General features: G+C 35.9%; 1 protein-coding gene across 1 annotated transcript in view; it reads left to right on the plus strand.

Moving 5' to 3' along the window:
- The window catches only part of LOC108687690 (epithelial discoidin domain-containing receptor 1-like), a 154,293-nt gene that overhangs the window by 108,122 nt on the left and 25,453 nt on the right, over positions 1–20,718 (plus strand). Inside the window, exon 7 of the mRNA XM_018193603.1 lies at positions 7,141–7,348. Within this exon, the coding sequence (XP_018049092.1) occupies positions 7,141–7,348 (208 nt within the window). The remainder of the gene's footprint in view (positions 1–7,140; positions 7,349–20,718) is intronic.

Below are 20,718 nucleotides of genomic sequence, written 5' to 3' on the forward strand. Positions count from 1 at the left end.
CTATATAGTCAAGTATTCTCCCTATATTTGATTGTACTTGGTCAGTTTCCTACGATTTAAGACTCCACGTCATCTACGATTTCTATGTAAACGAGTCTAAAGTAAAAGATAAATTAGATTTTATATATCTTGTTTCTGTTAATAATTGGTTAGTATAGCAGACTAGCAATCACAACAAACAAATTTATTGTCATTTATTTATTAAAGATACTGATGACTTGTTAAATTAACAAAATCCTTTCTCTCGTACACCTTTGACCGAATTTCTTTTGGATCGATTAACCAGATAAATGTGAGGATATCGCTATATCACTTATGTGGACAAACATAATTTTCCAAACGCTATATTAAAAACTGGACATAAAAATAAGACAAATAGAATATTACATAGCGGATAAAATCGCGAATACAAGTGAATATTATGTACAGAAAATAACGTCGCTTCTATGTATGGAAAATTGTAAATAAAAACTCTTTGATCCAGCAATCTAAACGATAACGAACTTCGATCTGCAGTATTTCGAGTACGTCGTTAAGCGCAGGTCCTTCAAATAGGGACATGCTCGCGTTAGTTTTGCGTTACTGACACCGCTCGGTATTTATTTTATTTTTTTTTTTTTTTTTCCAGAAGGGTCGTACACATCCGGCTGTAACGGCAGTGTTGACGAAACAATTGCCGCGAAAAACTGAAAAAAAAATTTTTGGCGCCTGTCAAAAATCTATGGGGATGCGTAGCCATGCGTGCGCATGCATTCGCAAACGGTGAATATCTTGCACAAAGCGCAAATACAGCCGCGCGGCGAGCAATCCGGTATAAACGCCCCAGTATAGCTCTTTGATGCTGGGTTCAGTGATCACCCTTCCAAATACGCCCCCGTAGCATTCGTATTACGATTCAACTTCATCCCAGATTCCTGCCGAATGTATATAAACTTTAATAGCCTGTTAAACGTAAATTAGAATGTAGCCGCGCGTTGAAATTCGCTGCGAATACCGCGAGCGGTATTCCTTACGCGCGGCGCGTACGGTGGATAACATATAAAAATGTGTGCATACGCGAGATGGATCATAAATGGATTACATACTTTATAATCCGAACTACGTGGCAAACTATATATAATATTATAACGGCGAACCGGAATCAGCGCGTTTACGTACCGCGAAAAATCATATAAATTCACATAGCGTACGTGTAAAGCTCAATGAGTATTCGCGTGATGTGTAGTGATATAAATAAAAGCAGAAGAATATAAAAATATATACATTACACTGGAATATTAAAAGGGTGGAATATCAACAGATTTCTTGCATTTGTGGAGAGATGCAAGGAATAAGATGATGCGAATCGGTATTTTATTCAGCAGAGCTCGTTTGCGAGAATACTAAAAGCTCGCGCATTGATACATCGAAGAATTATTACTGAATTTATGAGCGGCATTCGGATCCTCTTGGTAGGAAAAAAAAAAGGAGTGATAAAAACGGCCGCCTCATCGCGAGCGTACTAATGGGTTTTCGATAACCAATTCGGATAATCGGGGCGCGCTGAAAAATCGACGGAAACCTTCGATTAAACCCAATAATTACAAAGTCCCTTATACACACATTACACTCACCATCACGCGGACACGCAAACTACGATGTGGCGGCTACCACTGGCGGCGCGCCATAAATACGCCCGGTCTTTGATGCAGCGGTCAGCGGTCCTCCAAAACGGCCACGTTGCAACCCCTTCGTGGTCGGGGTCTCGACGTAGCAGCACCTAACACCCGATCATCGTTCTCGGAATTCCCTTACACGTTGGCTGATTTTATGTACCGGCGACGACGCCGCGCTACGCTTATAAACCTGAGCGCTTCACAATGCAGGTCATTCTCGAGTTCTCTACTCTCGCTTACCATCTCTCTACTGGCGCATCCTTGATACCCAAATAACATTTTCCCCTTCGGCGAAGGCAGCAATCCGATGAAACATGTTCGCCAGGAGCGATAATGAACCACGATACAGGTTAGCCATCAAAACAGGCTTCGCCATTGGGAATCTGCTGGAAATAACACGCGCGAATCATCCTGGAGTACGTCAGGTAATTTTCTGGAGTGCGCCCCTCGCGTCGTAATGCAATAAACATAAAGGGGAGACGAATCTGCTTATTTGCGAAAAATGAATTTACCCGCGTTACTCGTTCCGTCAGAGAGAATAAGAGAAACGGGACGCTCGTCACAGAAATTCTCTCGTTGTCTGATATTCCGATTCGCAGTAGGGAAATACCCCTCCCCTTCCCCCCCCTCTCTCTCTCTCTCTCTCTCTCTCTCTCTCTCTCTCTCTCTCTCTCTCTCTTTCTCATTCATTTGCGTGAGAGAGTGCCGCCTCGTCAAAGTGCATAAATTCGCGTGATTGCGCGTACAGGTCGATGTAACAGTCTTCTGCGCGTTCGGCGTGCCGATTTTATTTAGGAATGCTCTTTCCTCTTTCGAATCCGTTTCAATTTTGCTGACGGACGTTTCCTCCGGTACATATTTGTTCGAACGAAAGCGCGTTATCTATTCAACATAATGCATAAAACTCCATGGTCGGCTAATGGAACGAAATGGAATATGAGCTGTCATAATTATTCTAGGAATCTTTTTAATACAGTTCGCTACGTTTTTCGAGCTGCATCTATAATCTGATATATAATGCTCTATGATAAATTATATTTATTCGCTTCCTGACCATAATATCGATGTGTGTGTGTGTGTGTGTGTGTGTGTGTGTGTGTGTGTGTGTGTGTGTGTGTGTGTGTAAGCGCTTTAAGTTCTTACTTTAATTATATACGAAGTCAAAATTATCACAATTCTTCATCGTAAAATTCTATAATTTTTTCCTGATTTCCATATAAAATTTCATGACTTTTTCTAAAACTCTTAATAATATTTTATAATTTTTTTGTATTTTCGTCTTGATTTAGAAACTGTGAAAATTTTGTATTTTGTTGAAAGAGCAATTTAATTAACAGAGCAATGTAAATTAATATTGCTAAGTGCTGACACTACTTGCATTTAATTGTTACGTTGGTAGTATTTTAAAACTGCGTAGATGTGATGTATGATATTAAACTTCTTTAAAACAAGAATTTTAATTCCTAAAAAATTTTAAAAATTTCCTAATTTTTCCCTGATTTCCCTGAATATTTTCAATTTTCTTGATTTCTCCACAGAAAAAAATGAATTCTTAATTCATGTATATTTTTATTCTTGAATGCTATTTACTTTCATTTAAGTATAAAATGTTCTCTTTAATTAGGATAATTATAAAGTATAAATGTTCACTGGCATCAATAATAAATAATAATATATAGATTTATGCAAAATATATTTTATTCTTAAAATTATATTCTTCTAAAATCATTATATGATTCTAATAAACTCAATCGCATTATTTACAAACTATTTATTCTTAATAATTACAAAAAATTCGCCAGCAGGCGGCAACAGTGTGTATAAGGACTCCTCAATAATATCAAGATATCGGAAGTGCACGAAATGAATGATGATTGACGGTTATTTTGTGAACTTTTGCACTCGTTCATACCTTTAAATGTAGTTCAATCTTTAAGAGTAGATGAAATATTCAGCTCGTCCTAATGTTTCTGTCAATTATATTGCAAATGGGGTGCGAACAGCCGGCCGACTTTGTCACTGCGACGTGAGAGACGCCTATACATGCAGGTAAATTTTCCGCAGCGGATTCGCGGATCTGCTATCCATAGTTAAATGGATGAGCAATGAATCCGTTGCAGCAGAATCCGCCTGTACATGCAGTCAACGTTCTCTATCATTGTGACAAGGTTGATCGTCTGTTTGCATCCTTATTTGCAATATGGCTAATGGAGATATTAGTAACGGTCTCAGCATTTCACTTGCCTTTGAACTACATTAGTAGAGAGTACAATCCAAGTTTGATTCAGTTTTCCTTGAGAGTTTATATCCCGTGCACATTAGAAGGCATGTTCTATAAATATGGTACTTCATTTACAAAGCTATCATCACTTACTGCAGTATTAATTTCTGTCATCTTGATGTTATTGGAAAGCATACTGGAGGGATTTGAAATAAGTTGACAAAAAGTATCATTGAAGAAAAAAATAATGTTAATATAAGCATATTTAGTGTTGAATGAGTGCAACTTTATTTTTTTATTGAAATAAAATTTGTTTTGAACTTAAAATAAAATTTATTTTATTTTACGAATAATTTATTGTTAATTGGAAATGGTTTATTCTTGCTGCTATTCTAAGCACACAATATTCTTGGAAATACGTAAAAGCATTTATGTATTTCTTTAAGAATTCATTTTTTTGTGTGTCTAATTTTCAATTTTGTCATTCCAAGAAATTTAGAGTATTATACATAGATACACTGAAAGAAAAGATTAGTTGCTGCAGCAAATTACATGGTAAAATATGGCACAGCATTTTTAACTGGCTGCAGCAGCTAATTCTTGGTTGCAGCAGCCAATTGTTGGTAGCCTATCTACAATGTCAATAAAGGATTTCGATAGACTAACATAATCAAAAATTGGTAGCTGCAACCAATTAAAAATGCTATTCGACCAAGCTTTTCTTTCAATGTAGTCACATTACGTATGACAATCCACGTGCAAATTCACGTTCACGTATGCATGCGTGTGCAAAAAATATATATATCTCTTCACCTTTCCAGAGACGGTAACATAGCATAGAAAGCTCAAACGAGTTTTATAGAGACCTATCTTCATGCATCACCTCGCGCCCACTTCGTGCAAGGTGTATCGACATGTCGATACTACCTGCTGTTACCATCGAATCCCGCGTCTTCCCGCCGCATGGTATATCGCTCCCGGCTGCCATTGCCGCGAGATAAACCTCTGGAAATTGGATTTACATGACGCGGATTAGGATAACCGAATCTGATAGGCCGACTCTCCCTGTCTGCCGCATCATTGGAAATGTATTCCGAGTTCTCTATAGTACGGCTAGTAACTATCGAACGTGTAAAATGTGAGACGGGAAGATATAGATATCACGGAGGAATTTGGCGACGCGTTATTATCTCATGTGTTTGCACGAGGCTAAAAGCATTGTTGAGCTTAGCAGCTTCAAGTGTGACGAATCAAAAATCGCATCTCTGCTTTCCAATTAATAACCTTATTCTGTAAAAATGTTTAATGTTTGTAACAATCGTTGAGGTCTTTAAGTGGATATAAATTGATAAGATCGTCTTAATTTTTGAAAATTTTTCATTTCCTTTTCTTTTTAATTTTATATTGCGTAATACATTAAAAATGCATTATGCATTATCAAATAATAGACGTAAATTCTTTTTAAAAATGTTTTAGAATAATTTAAATGTTTTAAAATAAAGATGTTTTACAGGAGAAACTATACTTTGTTGTTATTAGATACATTCACCTAAATCATGTGCAGAGGAAACTTGTTTTATCGCAACTCGGTAACTCGGTAACTTTTATAGGACCGACACTTACAAACTGTTACACGTGGCTCCGCTATATTCCTGCTATATTCCTTGACAATCAACTTTATGTGATATGATACATCCCTCGTTCCAATTCCAGCGGAATATGGCGTACATAGAATTCCTCGACAAATTACTCCGGATTCGGTAAATCCGTATACAGTGGACTGCATAAATCGAGATAGGGGGAAAGGCATCCGCGAGCAGTAACGGAGTCTATCGTCCACTTAAGAATCTCCCCCGAGAATTATTCAACATTAATCGAAACTTACGGAATTCTAGATTATCCATCGCGTCATCGCTGTCGTGACTGTCGTCGTTGCCGGATATTCGGAATTTCAAATGGACCGTGACTTACGAATATTCAACAGGCACTTCGCACACTCGACACGAAGCACACTTTGCACACGATATCGTTTAGACAATCGCACTGCGCTTTCTCGACACCGGCATTTACACTATGGAATCCGATTTCGTACGTATTGGATAACTTCACGAATCGCTATTCTTCGCAAAGAGAAACGGATCGACGCGCGACTTCATTTCTTCTTTCTCCATCTACTAACGGATTGCGACTTGCGCGTTGACGCGAAAAATGATGTTTTTACGTGCTTTTGTAAAAAAAAAAAAAAATTAAAGAAAGAAAAAAAAATAGCACGAACGGAAGAAAGAACGGATTGTGAAGTCAAGCCCGGCGAACGAATAAAAGTATATTGTATGGATGCAATCTCGATACACTTCCACTAACAAAAAGAGCTAGCGCGACTTGCACGGATAATACCTCGGATAATAGTTGATTTATGATCAGATCATATACTCCATCGAACTTTAGGGACACATTAAACTTTTATAACGTTCTCAAAAGTATAACGGCTTTTCGTGATACTTCCGACCACACGAGAACGATCCGCACTCTACTTTGTCGGTAAATCTTCTTCGAACGGTGAGGTTTTCGAGTCGACTCTATCCATCAACGTCGCGCGGTGCACACGGCATCCATTTTACCTAATATCCACTAGCGTAATCCGTTTTATTTCATATCAGCCCGGGCTACCCGCTTAACCATAGCAGAAATCATTTTTTCCTCGCTGCGACGGGACCAGCCGCAGTTAATCACACAAATTCGACGATCAATATTGGAATCGATTTTGGTAGCGCGATTTTGCAGCGCGATCTCCATCCGCGACTCCAATTTCGCCAGGGAGCAGCAAGTAAGGGCCTGGCATTCCGTGACGACGAAATTCCTTTCCTGTCAGGTCGTCGTCCGTGAATTTACGACCACGAAAGTAGTCAGCCCTGAAAAATGCTATCCGCGGTCAAAAATTTACGGGCATGCGATGCGGTTGTTCAGGAGGTGAAAAAGTAGCTCGGAAGGCGGAATAGGAATTTTGCCGTTGCGAAATATGTACTGTGTTTCCTTCTTCATGCCGACGAGACACTCATGCGCGTAATACGTACGATAAATTTTACTGAAGTGTTTATTCACTGTGCAATCTGTGTTGTCAGTCTCGGCTTAGAGTCATTTATTAATAAATAATTAAAAATCGATTAATCACAACAAAACCTACATTACTTTTAGACAATTATTCATATAACCAACTAATTCACGTTCAGAACACTCCGTGTATTTTCATGTGTTTTCGGACTACAGGTGTTTTCGCAAATTGACATACTCTTCAGTATTGGCGGGAAATACTACACAGGGGAACCCATTACCTACACATACATGGAGGACAAGATCTTCGAGACTTCTCGGAATGTCACAATCAAGCTTCATCACCGAGTTGGAAAATTCGTTAAGCTGAGACTCCATTTCTCGGATCGATGGATCATGGTCAGCGAAGTCACCTTCGATTCTGGTGAGACAAATATTTATATCTTAATATATTTTACTCTTTTATATTTTGTAAAAATATGAGCTCGTATGTGTTATTTTTTTCGCCCTTTCATCAGTAAATATATTTGAAATAATCATAATAATTATTAAATAATTTTTTTATTATGGAATTTACGCTTTTATAAACATTTAACTAATATTAGACAGAGAGAAAAACTAAACTTTTCCTTCCATTAAAAAAACAATTCTTTCTCCTTTTGAATATAAGACAGAAAACCTTTCTAAATGAGCAATAATTTTTCTTCTTCCCAGCGTTAAGGAAGAAATAATAACGTGAAACTAATGAAATTCGTCGAAACGTAAGGAGCGTACTAATTTAGAAAATTGTACATTATCTTTGAACGCAAAGTCAGTGAAAACATGTAGCGTTTTCTCTTGAGAAATTTATGAAACTTTATTCTACAGTTTACTCACGCGCGCGCATGTTTGATACAAACGTACAGTTTAAATTCAATGTTTCCAAATCTCCATAATCGTGATCGAGGCAACTAGGGCAATAGAAATTTATTCGTTTCATGAGGGTGGTAGGAAGAATGACGAAGTTAAAAAGAGATACCGCGATCCGTCATTTAATTTCACTGAATCCATCATCTCTCGTCCATCCGACCCGTGACAGCTCCCAGCAGTACGTGCCGGTCGAAATTCCGGAATACATTAAAACCCTCGAACGAGGATATATTTCCACGCTGATCCGCGCGCCATAACGGACAAAAACAATGGCCGGGAGGAAAAAAAAAGAGCCATGGGACATCGCATCGCGGACGGAACTAGGGACGAAAATTTCTGCTCGTGACGCGTTTCGTGATACAAGCCTTCATCGTAGTTGAAGAGATCACGGGGAAAGAGATGGCCGATGGAGAATGTATTTCTTTTTGCGATTCTGCCATTTCATTCCAATTTGGCACAACCATCCTTCCGCACTGTTCCACTTCTCTCTCTCTCTCTCTCTCTCTCTCTCTCCCCTCCCTCCCTCCCTCCTTCTCTCTCTCGCCCTCTCTTCATCTTTACTCCCTCGACTACCGATTGCCGCTTGTCAATCATCGAAAAAATAAATCTCGAAGTTGATTTAAACCGATACGTGCGGTAATTGACAATGGCTTATCGTATATCTGCCAGGCAGCGATTTCAAAACGGACGGTGCTCGGGAATGGAGAGCACGCGAATGGAAGAGAGAAGTAGGTGTATGCAAATAATCTATATCGTGTCTCCTTACGCGGCATCTCTCCGGTTTTGACATCACGCGTATAGAAAAATCGACTATAATTCGATTTAGTGTTCACTTGATAGAAATCGATTTCCCTCCTCTTTGCGATCGGCTTCCTGAGAAAGAAAACGCTGCGCGGCGAAAACGTTAGAAGAGAAACGGCGCTTTATCAACGGAGATATAAATCGCGAGATATGTCTCCATATCTTGAGTATGCACGATTTTGAGAGCGACTTTCGCCTCGTCCCATCGTTCTCGCATTCCGTCTGATTTAACACGGATTCAATAGAAATCTTATGGAGTTCATCCGCATTTACAGTACGATGCAACTGCCGAATAAAAAGGATTTATAATCAAGATGAACAGAGAGGAAGAGGTGCAAGAAATACAGTGAGATACAGTCGTAAAATACGCCATGTAGAGATTATATTCCAGTCTACTTGACGTTTAACATTATTCAGTATTCTAGAATAGCATTATAAAATCATTATGTATACGTATAACAGTATATACGTATTATATATACGTGTATAACAATGGATATACAATATGTCGCACATTATGGATGTCAAGTTGAAATTAAGATCGACAATTCTGGGACAGCTTAATAGAATCACGAGAGCAATATTATGAGAATGTTAAAACAAGGAATCAGGTCAGGATATTTTTATCTTTAATGCCTGAATATATGCGAATTGTTACAATTGTTACAATTCAATCAATCAATTTACGTATCACTTTCGTTTATTAATTCAATTAAATTGAGAAATCACAATGTAGGAAATATATAATACTTACAAGTAGTCATCGAACAATTACGTTACAAAACTATAAAATCATCCCTCACTCTTTCGAATTTCTCTGTTCTATCATAAGGCATTTTTCATAAAATATAAAAACAAGAAAATTTCTCAATAAAGAGACAAACGATCATAACTAAAGCCCGTATTTAAAATCTTCTAAAGAACTCAGCTAAAACCAGTCTTGAGACAGTTCAATAAAAAACTTAAGAATCAATTTGATATTCAATATTTGCAATCGCGATTTAATTTAAGGAGCCAGATGAAATTTGTAGAATTTTTAAAATGGTTATTAGCATCGGATTATTAATATCCTTTTAAAATGCCTATTGACATCAATAATGTTATTAAATTGCTTGTCAATTTATTATTACTTTAATTCCGTTTATAATTGCATTTCAAGACTGAAAATTTATTTCGATGCACAGTTTGCAGGATTGAATATAAAATTCAACATCGAATTATAAGTATAAGATCTAGTTCAGACTGTATAAAATTTTCATTTGTCAGTATATTCATATTATTCATATTACGGTCTTAAAGACTTTGTTCAATATTGTAAATGAAATTTGTCTTGAGACATAGCGTGAATTTTATTTCTTGCGATTCAGTATTCAATTCTTAAGAGAAATGTACGTAAATATATGTACGTAAATATACATACATATATAAATAGTTTTGTGAATTATTATGAATAAACATATTCGATATAATACGGTTTCTCACGAATAAATTGATTCGATGATTAATATATTATCAACCTTAAAAAAACGTTATAAAAGCATAAATTATATTTTTCTAAAATGATATAAATATAATAAATTTATGATAGAAAAATTGTCAAAGCACTGTTCGCTGAATCTGATTTATAAAAAAGTATATGGTAATTCTACGAGCAATGTCACATATTATGATACATAGCAAATCTGCAACGGAAACGCGACATAAAGCTGAGAGATCGCGATCATTCCTCATCCTTTAAAGTCAATCCCTTCAATTTTTCTTGACAAAAGAAGAGCTTTTGCACAGAAATGCACGGAAAGCTTTTGTGCGAGTGAGCAAGTCATCGAACGGCAATGATGATACGAAATTTTCGACAAATCCGATACATCGTTCGTGACAAGAGTAACTTTAACAGCTTTTATATAGCCGAAAAACTTCTATTCAGGGCAGACCGCTAATGACATGGATTCGCTTTTTCCGTTTTATTCACGTGAGAGTTTTTTGTTAATTGTACCGTGTAACTGTATAGACGAACAACAAGCGATTTTTTTATCTAAATCGTTTTACATCTTACGTAAACCTACCAATCTCCACACTATATTTTTCTAGAAAATAAATTATAAATAATATAATTGCAATACATAAGAAATCTGAATTAATATAAATATTGAAAGAAGATTTTTACTTGTCTGAAATCTTCTTTAAATAAAAGCATTCGTTAATTAGGAAAATAATAGTTGCATCATCTATGTTTATACGTATAAATAGTAAGATCTAAAGAGATCACGTACTAATGATATTTTTCGAGCGGAAATAAAATTAACTAAGGGAAGAGGTGAGTAAAATTCAGAAATTCTGAGGAAACCGTAATCTTCGCATTGTAATGAGAAATTACGCGACGAACTAATGGGAGATAAGAACATCCCCGCTCTTATTCAAGGTATTTACGTACAAAGGGTCGTTTGTCGAGAGGACTTAGCGACGTAGCGACGAGATCATAAAGCATGCACGAAACTCTTTGCCCGCTTCCTTCTGCTCCCTTTTTCCACGTCAAAGGATATATGCAAAAATGCATGCCAGACGGCGCTTTCGCAGGCGCATAAAATGCATAGTAAATCGCAATAACAATGAAGTTAACATGCAAAATACCTTTCAACAATTCCCAACGCGGTCATTACGGTAATTTAATTATCGATCGATTCTAGAGACGTGCGTGTTAGACTACTGTATATCGTGATTGTTTGCCTACAATATAAATCGCTTTATAATTAAGAAGAAACTTTTCGAGACCGCCGCACATGTAGGGAATAAATAAATAACACGAGCTCGCAATAACGAACAGACAGACAATCAATATTAATTTAGTTATACTTCACAATCGCGAATTGTCATCGACAGCGATTGATGGCGATGAATCTCGTAAATCTATAGACATAAAAGAAATTTAATATTACTCATCTCTTTCGCGACATTTAATGGATTCGTTAAATATTCTCAAATTACGATTATAATTAAAAGTCGAATTACCGATGATGATCATCATCGCGGAACGTTCGGCATTGTTCAAAATATCCGTCGATAACAATGTCAAGAAAAACGAAAGAAATTCGTATGCTTCCGGCGGGAGATGTATTCATAGATAATTATGAGCTATTTCTTGTAGATAATGATGTAAGTAGGCAACTTCTATAAGAGAGCATCTAGCTCTCGTTCAAGATATTCGCATATAGAGAGTTGTTTGTCAAGCGGATTTATCGCTATTAACGAGATCACATAAACCGAGCGAGGGAATCTGAAACTCTTTGCCCCTATTATATTTATAATACTCGTTTGCCCCCCCCCTTGTCACAATATGCCATCGAAATATGCGTCTTTCAAAACGGTTGATGTATAGATGAGCGACATTACTGTCATGAAAAGAATATTGAATAAAATTCGTTAATTGATGTAAAAATCGAGAAAACTCTTCATCAAGAAAAGAGAACTCATATATTATTAAATTATACGTATATTAACTCTTTATGAATGGGTGACCTTATTTGCAATTACCCCTTTTCATTTTGTAAACTACTCGTACAATTTTTACTTGAAACTTGATTTATGAAATAATTTGATAATGGTTTATTTAAATCTCAGACAGAAAAATAAAAAATTTTAAATGATGACTCCAATATGGACAGAAATTTTAAAAAATAATTTGATTATCACACACATAGAACTCAGTTTTTTGGAGAATCTTCATTGCGAAGTAACATCAAGTTTTGTTTTATTTGAAGTTCATCAATGTTACGCAAAAGTTAATGATTTCTAAACTCAAATTATAAAATACTAGATTTTTCTTTATTAGAAATTAATTCTTTTAAAATTTTCCACCTACATTTAAATTCAACGACATTAATAACCTTCTAAAATCAAGTTTCATAATAATGAAATTACTTTTTGAAACTGTAATTTTAGAATTTTGAAGAAAATTCAGTGATACTTAGAAACAAGACTTTTAAGTTTTTATGTTAGAAAACATCTATCTTCAAAAAATTAACAATGTGTTTACGATCATTAAGAAAATTTTCTAAGCATTAAATTTTACATGAAATATTTTGATACTATTGCAAGTTAAACATTGACTTTTAGTAGTTTTAGAAAGCTGTAAAATATATAAATTATTTCTTTTTGAAAAGTTCAATATTTGGACATAATCTCTATCTTTTTCAAAACTAAACTTTCAAGTTTGTTGAATCGATGCATCTTACAAGTTCGGTAAAGTGCGGCGAATCGCGAATCCTGCACGTTCGATGGGGCGATCCATCGTAATCGCGCCTCGTTCAATCTTCGTTTCAACAGTTTGGTTGCGGTATCTTTAGTTGAACGACAACCGAGGACCACCCTCGGAGCCAGCCCTGTTCGATGGATAATTTCATGCGAATCCCTCTTGTGTACGCAGCGTGAAGTCGCATGTGCGACGAATCGCCCCGTTCATTTATGAAAAGGACATAGCTCGAAAAGGGCTGACTGCGGGATAGACAGGACCGGCGGGAGGCAGCAGAAGACGAAGAAAAATGATACAGGCTAACGACACATCCCACGAGTATGACCGTCTCGTGACGGATGTTTGTAAATTACGACTCATGTCCGCAAGGGAGGAAATCATATTCCTGGGTGGGATTTCGAGTTCCCTTGTGGAGATTTTCACAAGGTCGTGGGTCGGAAGAGAAGGATTCCGGTAGCATGTCATTATGATATTTCAAACGAATGCCTGCAGCACAACTGTGAAACGACATTACCAAGATGTAGGTACAATACCGTAGTGCTATATCTGTTTCTCATACGAGAATGGTATGACGAGACTTTTTCATAATTATTCTAGTATTGCCATTTCTTTCGCATTGAAATATATATATATTGTAATATCATAGTTATGACTTTTATGTAAGTAATAGTAGTAAATGTGAAAAAGCCATTAATATTTATTACGTTTATTTAATTAAAGCCGGTTCCTTTTTATTTTCAAAATATAACATTTAAAAAAATACAAAATGATACAGAATCTCTACAAGTTACATTACAATTATCAAGGAAATTATATTGTTAAATTGTTAGATTGCGATTCTCCTTCCCTACAATTATAATTCATAAGAAAAAAAAAAACATTCATTTCCACTTATAAATATTTTATACCTGAACATTTGATGAGTGACCCTCTTTATGTAAGAATCAACGAGGACTTTCAAATCGGATCCGCGATCCTCGAGTCTTATAGATATTCGCGCGGCTGTCGCACCCGACACAAAAGGAACTCGTTAAAAGTTTATCGACCATCATTCGTATATTTTCTCGCAATTTACCGGCGAGTGATATATATATCGTCCGATTCCGCTCTGAGAAAGATAGATAATGGATGCATCTCCGGATGCAGTCGGAAAAGAGAAGATAATGGATGCACCTCTCGCGGCCTCTTCCTCTTCGCATAGGTCCTGCAAGGATTTCCAACCCCATCACCCGCCTCTCCTCTTTCTCTCCAATGTCGACAGACATAATTGGACAAAGAAATACGAGGAGACTGGTCATGGATTTCCTCGTGGAGCTAAAGTCATCCTCTTTTTCTCTTTCTTTCTCTCTTTCTCGCATACATCGTTTTTCCGCTTCCTCTATCCCAATAATTTAATCGTAAAAATGATTCACCGCCAACGATCACTCACATACCAGCGATTTTTTAAATATTCTAAATATCATGTCCCTCCCTCTATCCCGATATATCAGAAGTTTTTATATCCCGCGGATTCGTTGGTTCGAGCGTTATCGGAGGAACTCCCTCATCTAAAGCTAACTTAAAGCGCTCTTTTCCAGATAGTCGATTATTAATTGACAAAGGCAGGACCGATGCAAAAAAATGTACTTAAACTTGGCTCGTTAATATTATCCTTATAGACTACTACTCCGCTCTGCGTAAAGGATCGCAGCTTCTGGCGAAGTTAATTTATCCTTATCGGACGGGGATTATTACCGTGTAATTATTCGGTGTTCTTGTGCGGCTTTGTAGACCAAAGTATCGTGGCAACCGATAACGACTAACCCGAGCCAACTGTGCTTGTGCTTATTTTCAAACAAACATTGAATCATTACGACCATCGGATTTATCGATCTTACTGTTTATCGGAAAACAACATCAGTTGTTTTGAATCCTTTAACTCGCAATATCTATGTAGTTTCATTCAGATTTGCTTTTATCTCATTTTATTGTTTTTGAATGTATTAATAACGCTTATTTAGTTTCTAGTTAAAATATTATTTCTCAATTAATGATTTTACTGATATCCTCATATCCTCTAGATAGAAGGAAATATATAGAACGCTGTAATAATGTCGCATAATACGAGTTTAAGGATTAAACTTATGCATGAGTTTCGAAAATACCTGACCTACTAACAATCGCATATCACTCCGCGCGTTATTTAGCGCATAAATCGCATATGCATCCACAGTGTGGTGACCCAAAAACAATGCTCTAACTATCGCGGTTAGCCAATACCGAAGGAATGAAATATAAAACGAGCCAAGCAAGAACGATCGAAAAGCGGCATTGAGTGCCGGTGACATCTGACGTGATCGAAACACCGACGGTGATCTCGTCGGACAATCGAGCTTATCCCATGTCGATGAGATCGCCGTCATGATTAAGGTCCCCAGATTGGGAGCGAGGTTACGAGTAAAGCCAAGCTTTGCGGCTGCACTTCCATTTCGAACGATAAATCAGCGGAGTTAAAAAAGGCGGAGCGAAGCCGGCGGCATAGCACGGTGTAGCGAGGTTTCCCAAGCACGGGATCAAGGCGCGCATTAGTTGCATTTAACGTTGAAACGTCAGCTGCATCCGCGACGCGCCGCGCCGCGACGCGAATTTGCACGTGCACCACGTCAACGTCCACATCTTGTCGTCGTCGAATCCTTCTCGACTAAATTGTAAGGCAAAAGAGATGTGCGAACACGTGTGAAACCGATAACGATAAAAGTCGAGGGTTCCATACATTTTTTACTCTCATTATTATTTCATTTTCTTCTTAAAACATAAAGAAATGAAAATAAATTTCATTGCGTATTCTCTAACGATGATTTATAAGCAAAAGATTTGTGTAATTTATCGATCTGGTAACTTGGTTGCGATCAGTTAACATCCAATCGTAAATCTAACTAGATACCATTTCCAAGCAGAGTAAATGCAACCAAAATGCATCTGCCGTTCTCTCTCTCATTCTCTTTCTCTCCAAATAAAGCTGTCTCTCTCTCTCTCTCTCTCTCTCTCTCTCTCTCTCTTTATTGTTTTCATGATGAAATAATCGCGACATGACGTGATGCTATAATTAAATGGATATTCAGTATCGTACGGACTTCAGAAACAATGTGTTTTAAAACACATTTATTCGGGATAAAATGTTTACTGAATGGATCGATATAAATTTCTTTTTTTTATTTCCATCAAACGACAAACTGATCACAGTGATCTTCTCTATATGTCAAGATAAACTTGCAAGAGTAGTGTACTTCTTTTTCTTTTTTAACAATTGAATGTATACTTACAATTTTTCTCTTTAAGAAAAAATTTTTGTTAATGTAAGATATCTTAAATGCTTTTCTCATATCCTAACACTATGAACAAAACGAAATTAGTAATCGATTTCAAAAGAAGTTTTAAAGGTGTTAAAAAAGTTTTTTAAAATTTATTAGTAATTTAATCTTGATTACAATTATATTATAACAAAATATTATTTAAAACATTTATCTTGATTTTATATTTCAAAGCTGTAAACAAAATTAAATATCAAAATATATTACGATTCTGCTTGTTATTGAAAATACAATATAAATTCTAATAATAAAAATCAGCCAAAGACGAATTCGATTTTTATTATTAGAATTTATGTGTAAAATTAAATATATTATATCTGACACGAAAAATAATATATTCTATAAATTTTAATTATTATTGTAAGATAATAATGCTTATTATCATTTTTAATTTCTAGAAAATTTTTAATATTAATCTATTCGTGAAAAAATATCGCTATTTTCTGCTTTGACATTTTAACGCAAAAATATAAGCGCTAAAAAATATTTTTATTCGTGATTAATTATAAGGCTCTTTTCGATTACTGCATGCATGTGGAAATATTTTAGCATACGTCAAATTTCATCGGATAAGCTTTATTCGCATAAATGTACGAGAATGGCAGGGATGATTATTCTTACCATTTTTATCTCTCACCGCCAACAATTCGTCAACATTTTACACGCAAATTTCGCCATCACCGATATCGCAACCACGCGCGGTTAATTTTGCGAGATCGCGCGGTGATATCTCGACACCACTGCAGCGCCAACCTCCCTTTTTCAATTCAAACTCACACGACCACGTACCGATGCAAAGAATGTTTAATATCAGATTTCATGCGGGACCGCGTCGAGAACGGGCCCCTTTCGTCGGGGATGGTCTCACCGTCATGAATGATGCCCGACCAGCCATATCAAACGCGACGACGGCTTTGTTTCCGTCCGGCGTAAATCCCGTCGGGAATTCCGCGATGGAATACCGCACGCGCAAAGATTCCGAGGATGTGAGGCCAGCCAACGAAGCTTCTTCGGTGTGGTTTCTCCTTTCGGACCTCCTATCATCTCCAGCTGATCTCCCTTCGCGCTCCTGTTATACTTGCCTTGGCCGTCTCGGAGAAACAATCACGCCGACGACTCACAAAGCGCGTGGTGGGATTACATCCGAAGAAATTTATATTCTTACGCTAGATATTCCAGGACGACTCTCGCGGAAAATCCGGAGACGAGCGAGTTACGCTTCCTTCTCAAGAGACGTCTCTCCTTCCTCTCCTCGCGAAAATAAATATGCGTATGCCGCGTGCGTCGCGTTTTTCTTAAATTAGAATCTTGCCGCGACGTGGAAGCAGACGTTCCAACCTTTCTGCAGAAAGTTTTTGCGGATTGTCAAAAGTATGTTTAATATAATGAAAATAATATTTAAATGATAACGTCGAGAATATCTTGAAATTACATGACGTAGTACCTCAAAAATGAATTCTAAATTTCTACGGAATTAAAAATATGTCAGTTGTTTTAATATAGCGATGTCAGTCTTAAATTATAGCAATTATAGCAAAAATATTTTAAACAGAAATCACTTCAACAAATATAAATTTTATTATTTTGATTAAAAAATATAAAGCAGAAAATTATTAACAGAAAATTATTTTGTGATATTTATAATTACTGAAATATATCTAAAATGTATGTATCTAAAAAGAAAGAAAATTGAAAGATGAGAAAACTGTAGTAGTATCTAATGGCTTCCAATCAAATTTTTTATTTTTAATCAAAATCGATGCCGAAATAAACCGTATATCAATAAAATGCATATCGATATAGTGGAGAGCTTATTAGTCGATTAAACAAACATTGTTAAATTTAATTTCTTCTCACATTCAGCATGTATCGTTTGTCCGAAATTATTTGCTATGAATTTTATACTCGTTACCAATTAAAAAGATGTCAATTAATGTTGTTTATAGAATATTAAATTATTTGATAGTTCAAATAATGTACCTTCTATCAGAAGATTATTAAAACTACCGACATTTACAATATGTTTGAATGTTATTTCATTTACTAATATGCAAAATAACATAAAAACATATCGATAGAATTTATGATTAAGCTAACGCAATTAATTAATCAATTTAATTAACTGCACAATGCATTCCTTGTAATACACGCAATTTACAAAGAACACATGATGGAAAAACTGTAGAAAATAGCGGGGTTAGAAGGATAATCCGACCCAATCTTGCAGAAATTGCATCAAAACGAAGTTATTTTACTGCACGTAAAACGGTGAAATAGAGTTTTCGTAGCGCGCTCCCGCGTAAAAAATTCGAGCAAGAACTTGCTGGAGAATTCCATATGCGAATGCTACACAAAAAGGCTCCAACAGCAAACTAGGAAGCTACGCCGTGAATCCGTGCTTCCGTGTGCGTAATCTTCTTTCTTTTTCGTTTCGTCCTGTGTATGTTATTTCTTGTTCTGTCGGCCGGGCGAGTGAAATGCAACGACAGAAACGAGTGACACCGTATTCGTCGAAATAGAAGCACGTCGACTGTGACGAAAATGGGATTTAAAAATCGTCCGCGCATCGAGAAGTAATAATCCAGAATAGCAATAATTCAGATATACCATTTGGATAGAAACGAGCTAGAGAGGATTATCTTTATGTCCGACGTTCAAATGTTAATCTTGCAAAATGAAAAATCAAGATAGATGGAAAAGAACGTATTTCTCTGAGCGTATATGTACTATCAATGTATCTTTCACATGAAAAATAATCCTTATCTATCGCACTCCTTTCTCCTCTCCTCATAATTATGGCAAGATGAAACGTAATCCCCCTGCTACCAGAACGAGACAACGGGAAAACGTATCGTATCGTTTTTCGTTAAAGCGCATTATTAAACACCATGAAAGTGACGCGTATAATTACGTTGTGAAAGAACAAACAGCGGGGGTTTAATTACGCAATTTTTGTGCACAAAACAGCCCATCGACAAAAGCGTAATATAATATGTTTACACGCTGAAAGCTCCGCCGGTCTCTTTCATACGATATCGCGATGATAATAAATGGGGAACGTTATCTCTCGCGTTTACGAGAGAAGTAAACCAAACGACCTTCTCCGTAACGAACCTTCGTATATCCTCGCAGCATCCTTAGTGAAGTCGTATGTCAAAGTACATATACAGGTTAATTATACGCTCTACATACACTCTGTACATACGCTCTCACGCACCTATATCTATCTCGCGCATATATGTTTTGTAATCCTTGTTCTTCAAAGGCAGATCTTTGCGTGCACCTTATGCACGATTAGCTTAATCTCCGCGCATATATTAGATGCACTCTTCTGTGACGGAAGCTTCTTAATGCTCGTGCTATGTACACAAAGTTCAAGTCAACGATATACCTATCCACTCGCGATGGAAAAAACAAATTTTTCTAATAATATCTCTCAAAGACATGCAAAATGCGTTTTAATATGATAATGACAAACACTATATACAAATATAGTAACATAATAATGTCAAATACGACACATACATATATATAGTAACATTATAATAACGGTAGAGAGAATAGTTTCGAATATAACAATAATGGCAATTATTAATATTGTACTGCCCTAATAATCACAAATGATATCACAAAGCATTATGGTATATCAAATTTCACTATTTATTATACTATTTACTGGATATCTATGCATTTTTAACACATTAAAAAAATTATATTTCAAAATCAAGAATTCATGTATATACAAGTATATTCAAGTATATACTGAAAAAATAGATTGACTGCTGCAGCAAATTAGATGGTAAAATATGGCATAGCATTTTTAATTGGTTGTAACAGTCAATTTTTGATTGTGTTAGCCTATCGAAATACTGACATTGCAGATAGATTAACGCAATCAAAAATTGGCTGCTGCAGCCAATTAAAAATACTATGCTATTTTTTTATCACCTAATTAGCTGCAGCAATCAATCTTTTTTTTCAGTGTATAAATATGATAATGATTTGTGTATATATATATATTTTTAAGAATTTACGAATTTATATAAATATATGGGTATCCCAAAATCCGCGACTAAAAATACTCTAGCAAGAAAATTCTCGAAAAATTAGTAAAAAGTTATTTATAAATTTTTATCTCAAGCAGTATTTTTTGAGATAATAGAGTTTAAATATAGCCAAAGACTATGTTTACACAGTCGCCTGTCCATGATAGTATTAGTGACTACTGGTAAACGCTCCCTCTAATACTTACAGGTGACTATCTCAACGTAGTTTGTATAATTAACCATATTTAAACCATTATTATATTAGAAGATATAGCTTAAAATAAAAATTTACAAATAACTTTTTTATTTAATTTCTCGAAAACTTTCTTATTATAGTATTTTGAATCGCGAATTTTAAATCCTGTATATTGTATAAATAATATGTATAATAGATTGATTAAATCAATAAATGCTATTCTTATTATATTAAAAGTCATTATTT

This window comes from Atta colombica, unplaced genomic scaffold, assembly GCF_001594045.1.
Source record: "Atta colombica isolate Treedump-2 unplaced genomic scaffold, Acol1.0 scaffold210, whole genome shotgun sequence".
Lineage (NCBI taxonomy): Eukaryota > Metazoa > Arthropoda > Insecta > Hymenoptera > Formicidae > Atta > Atta colombica.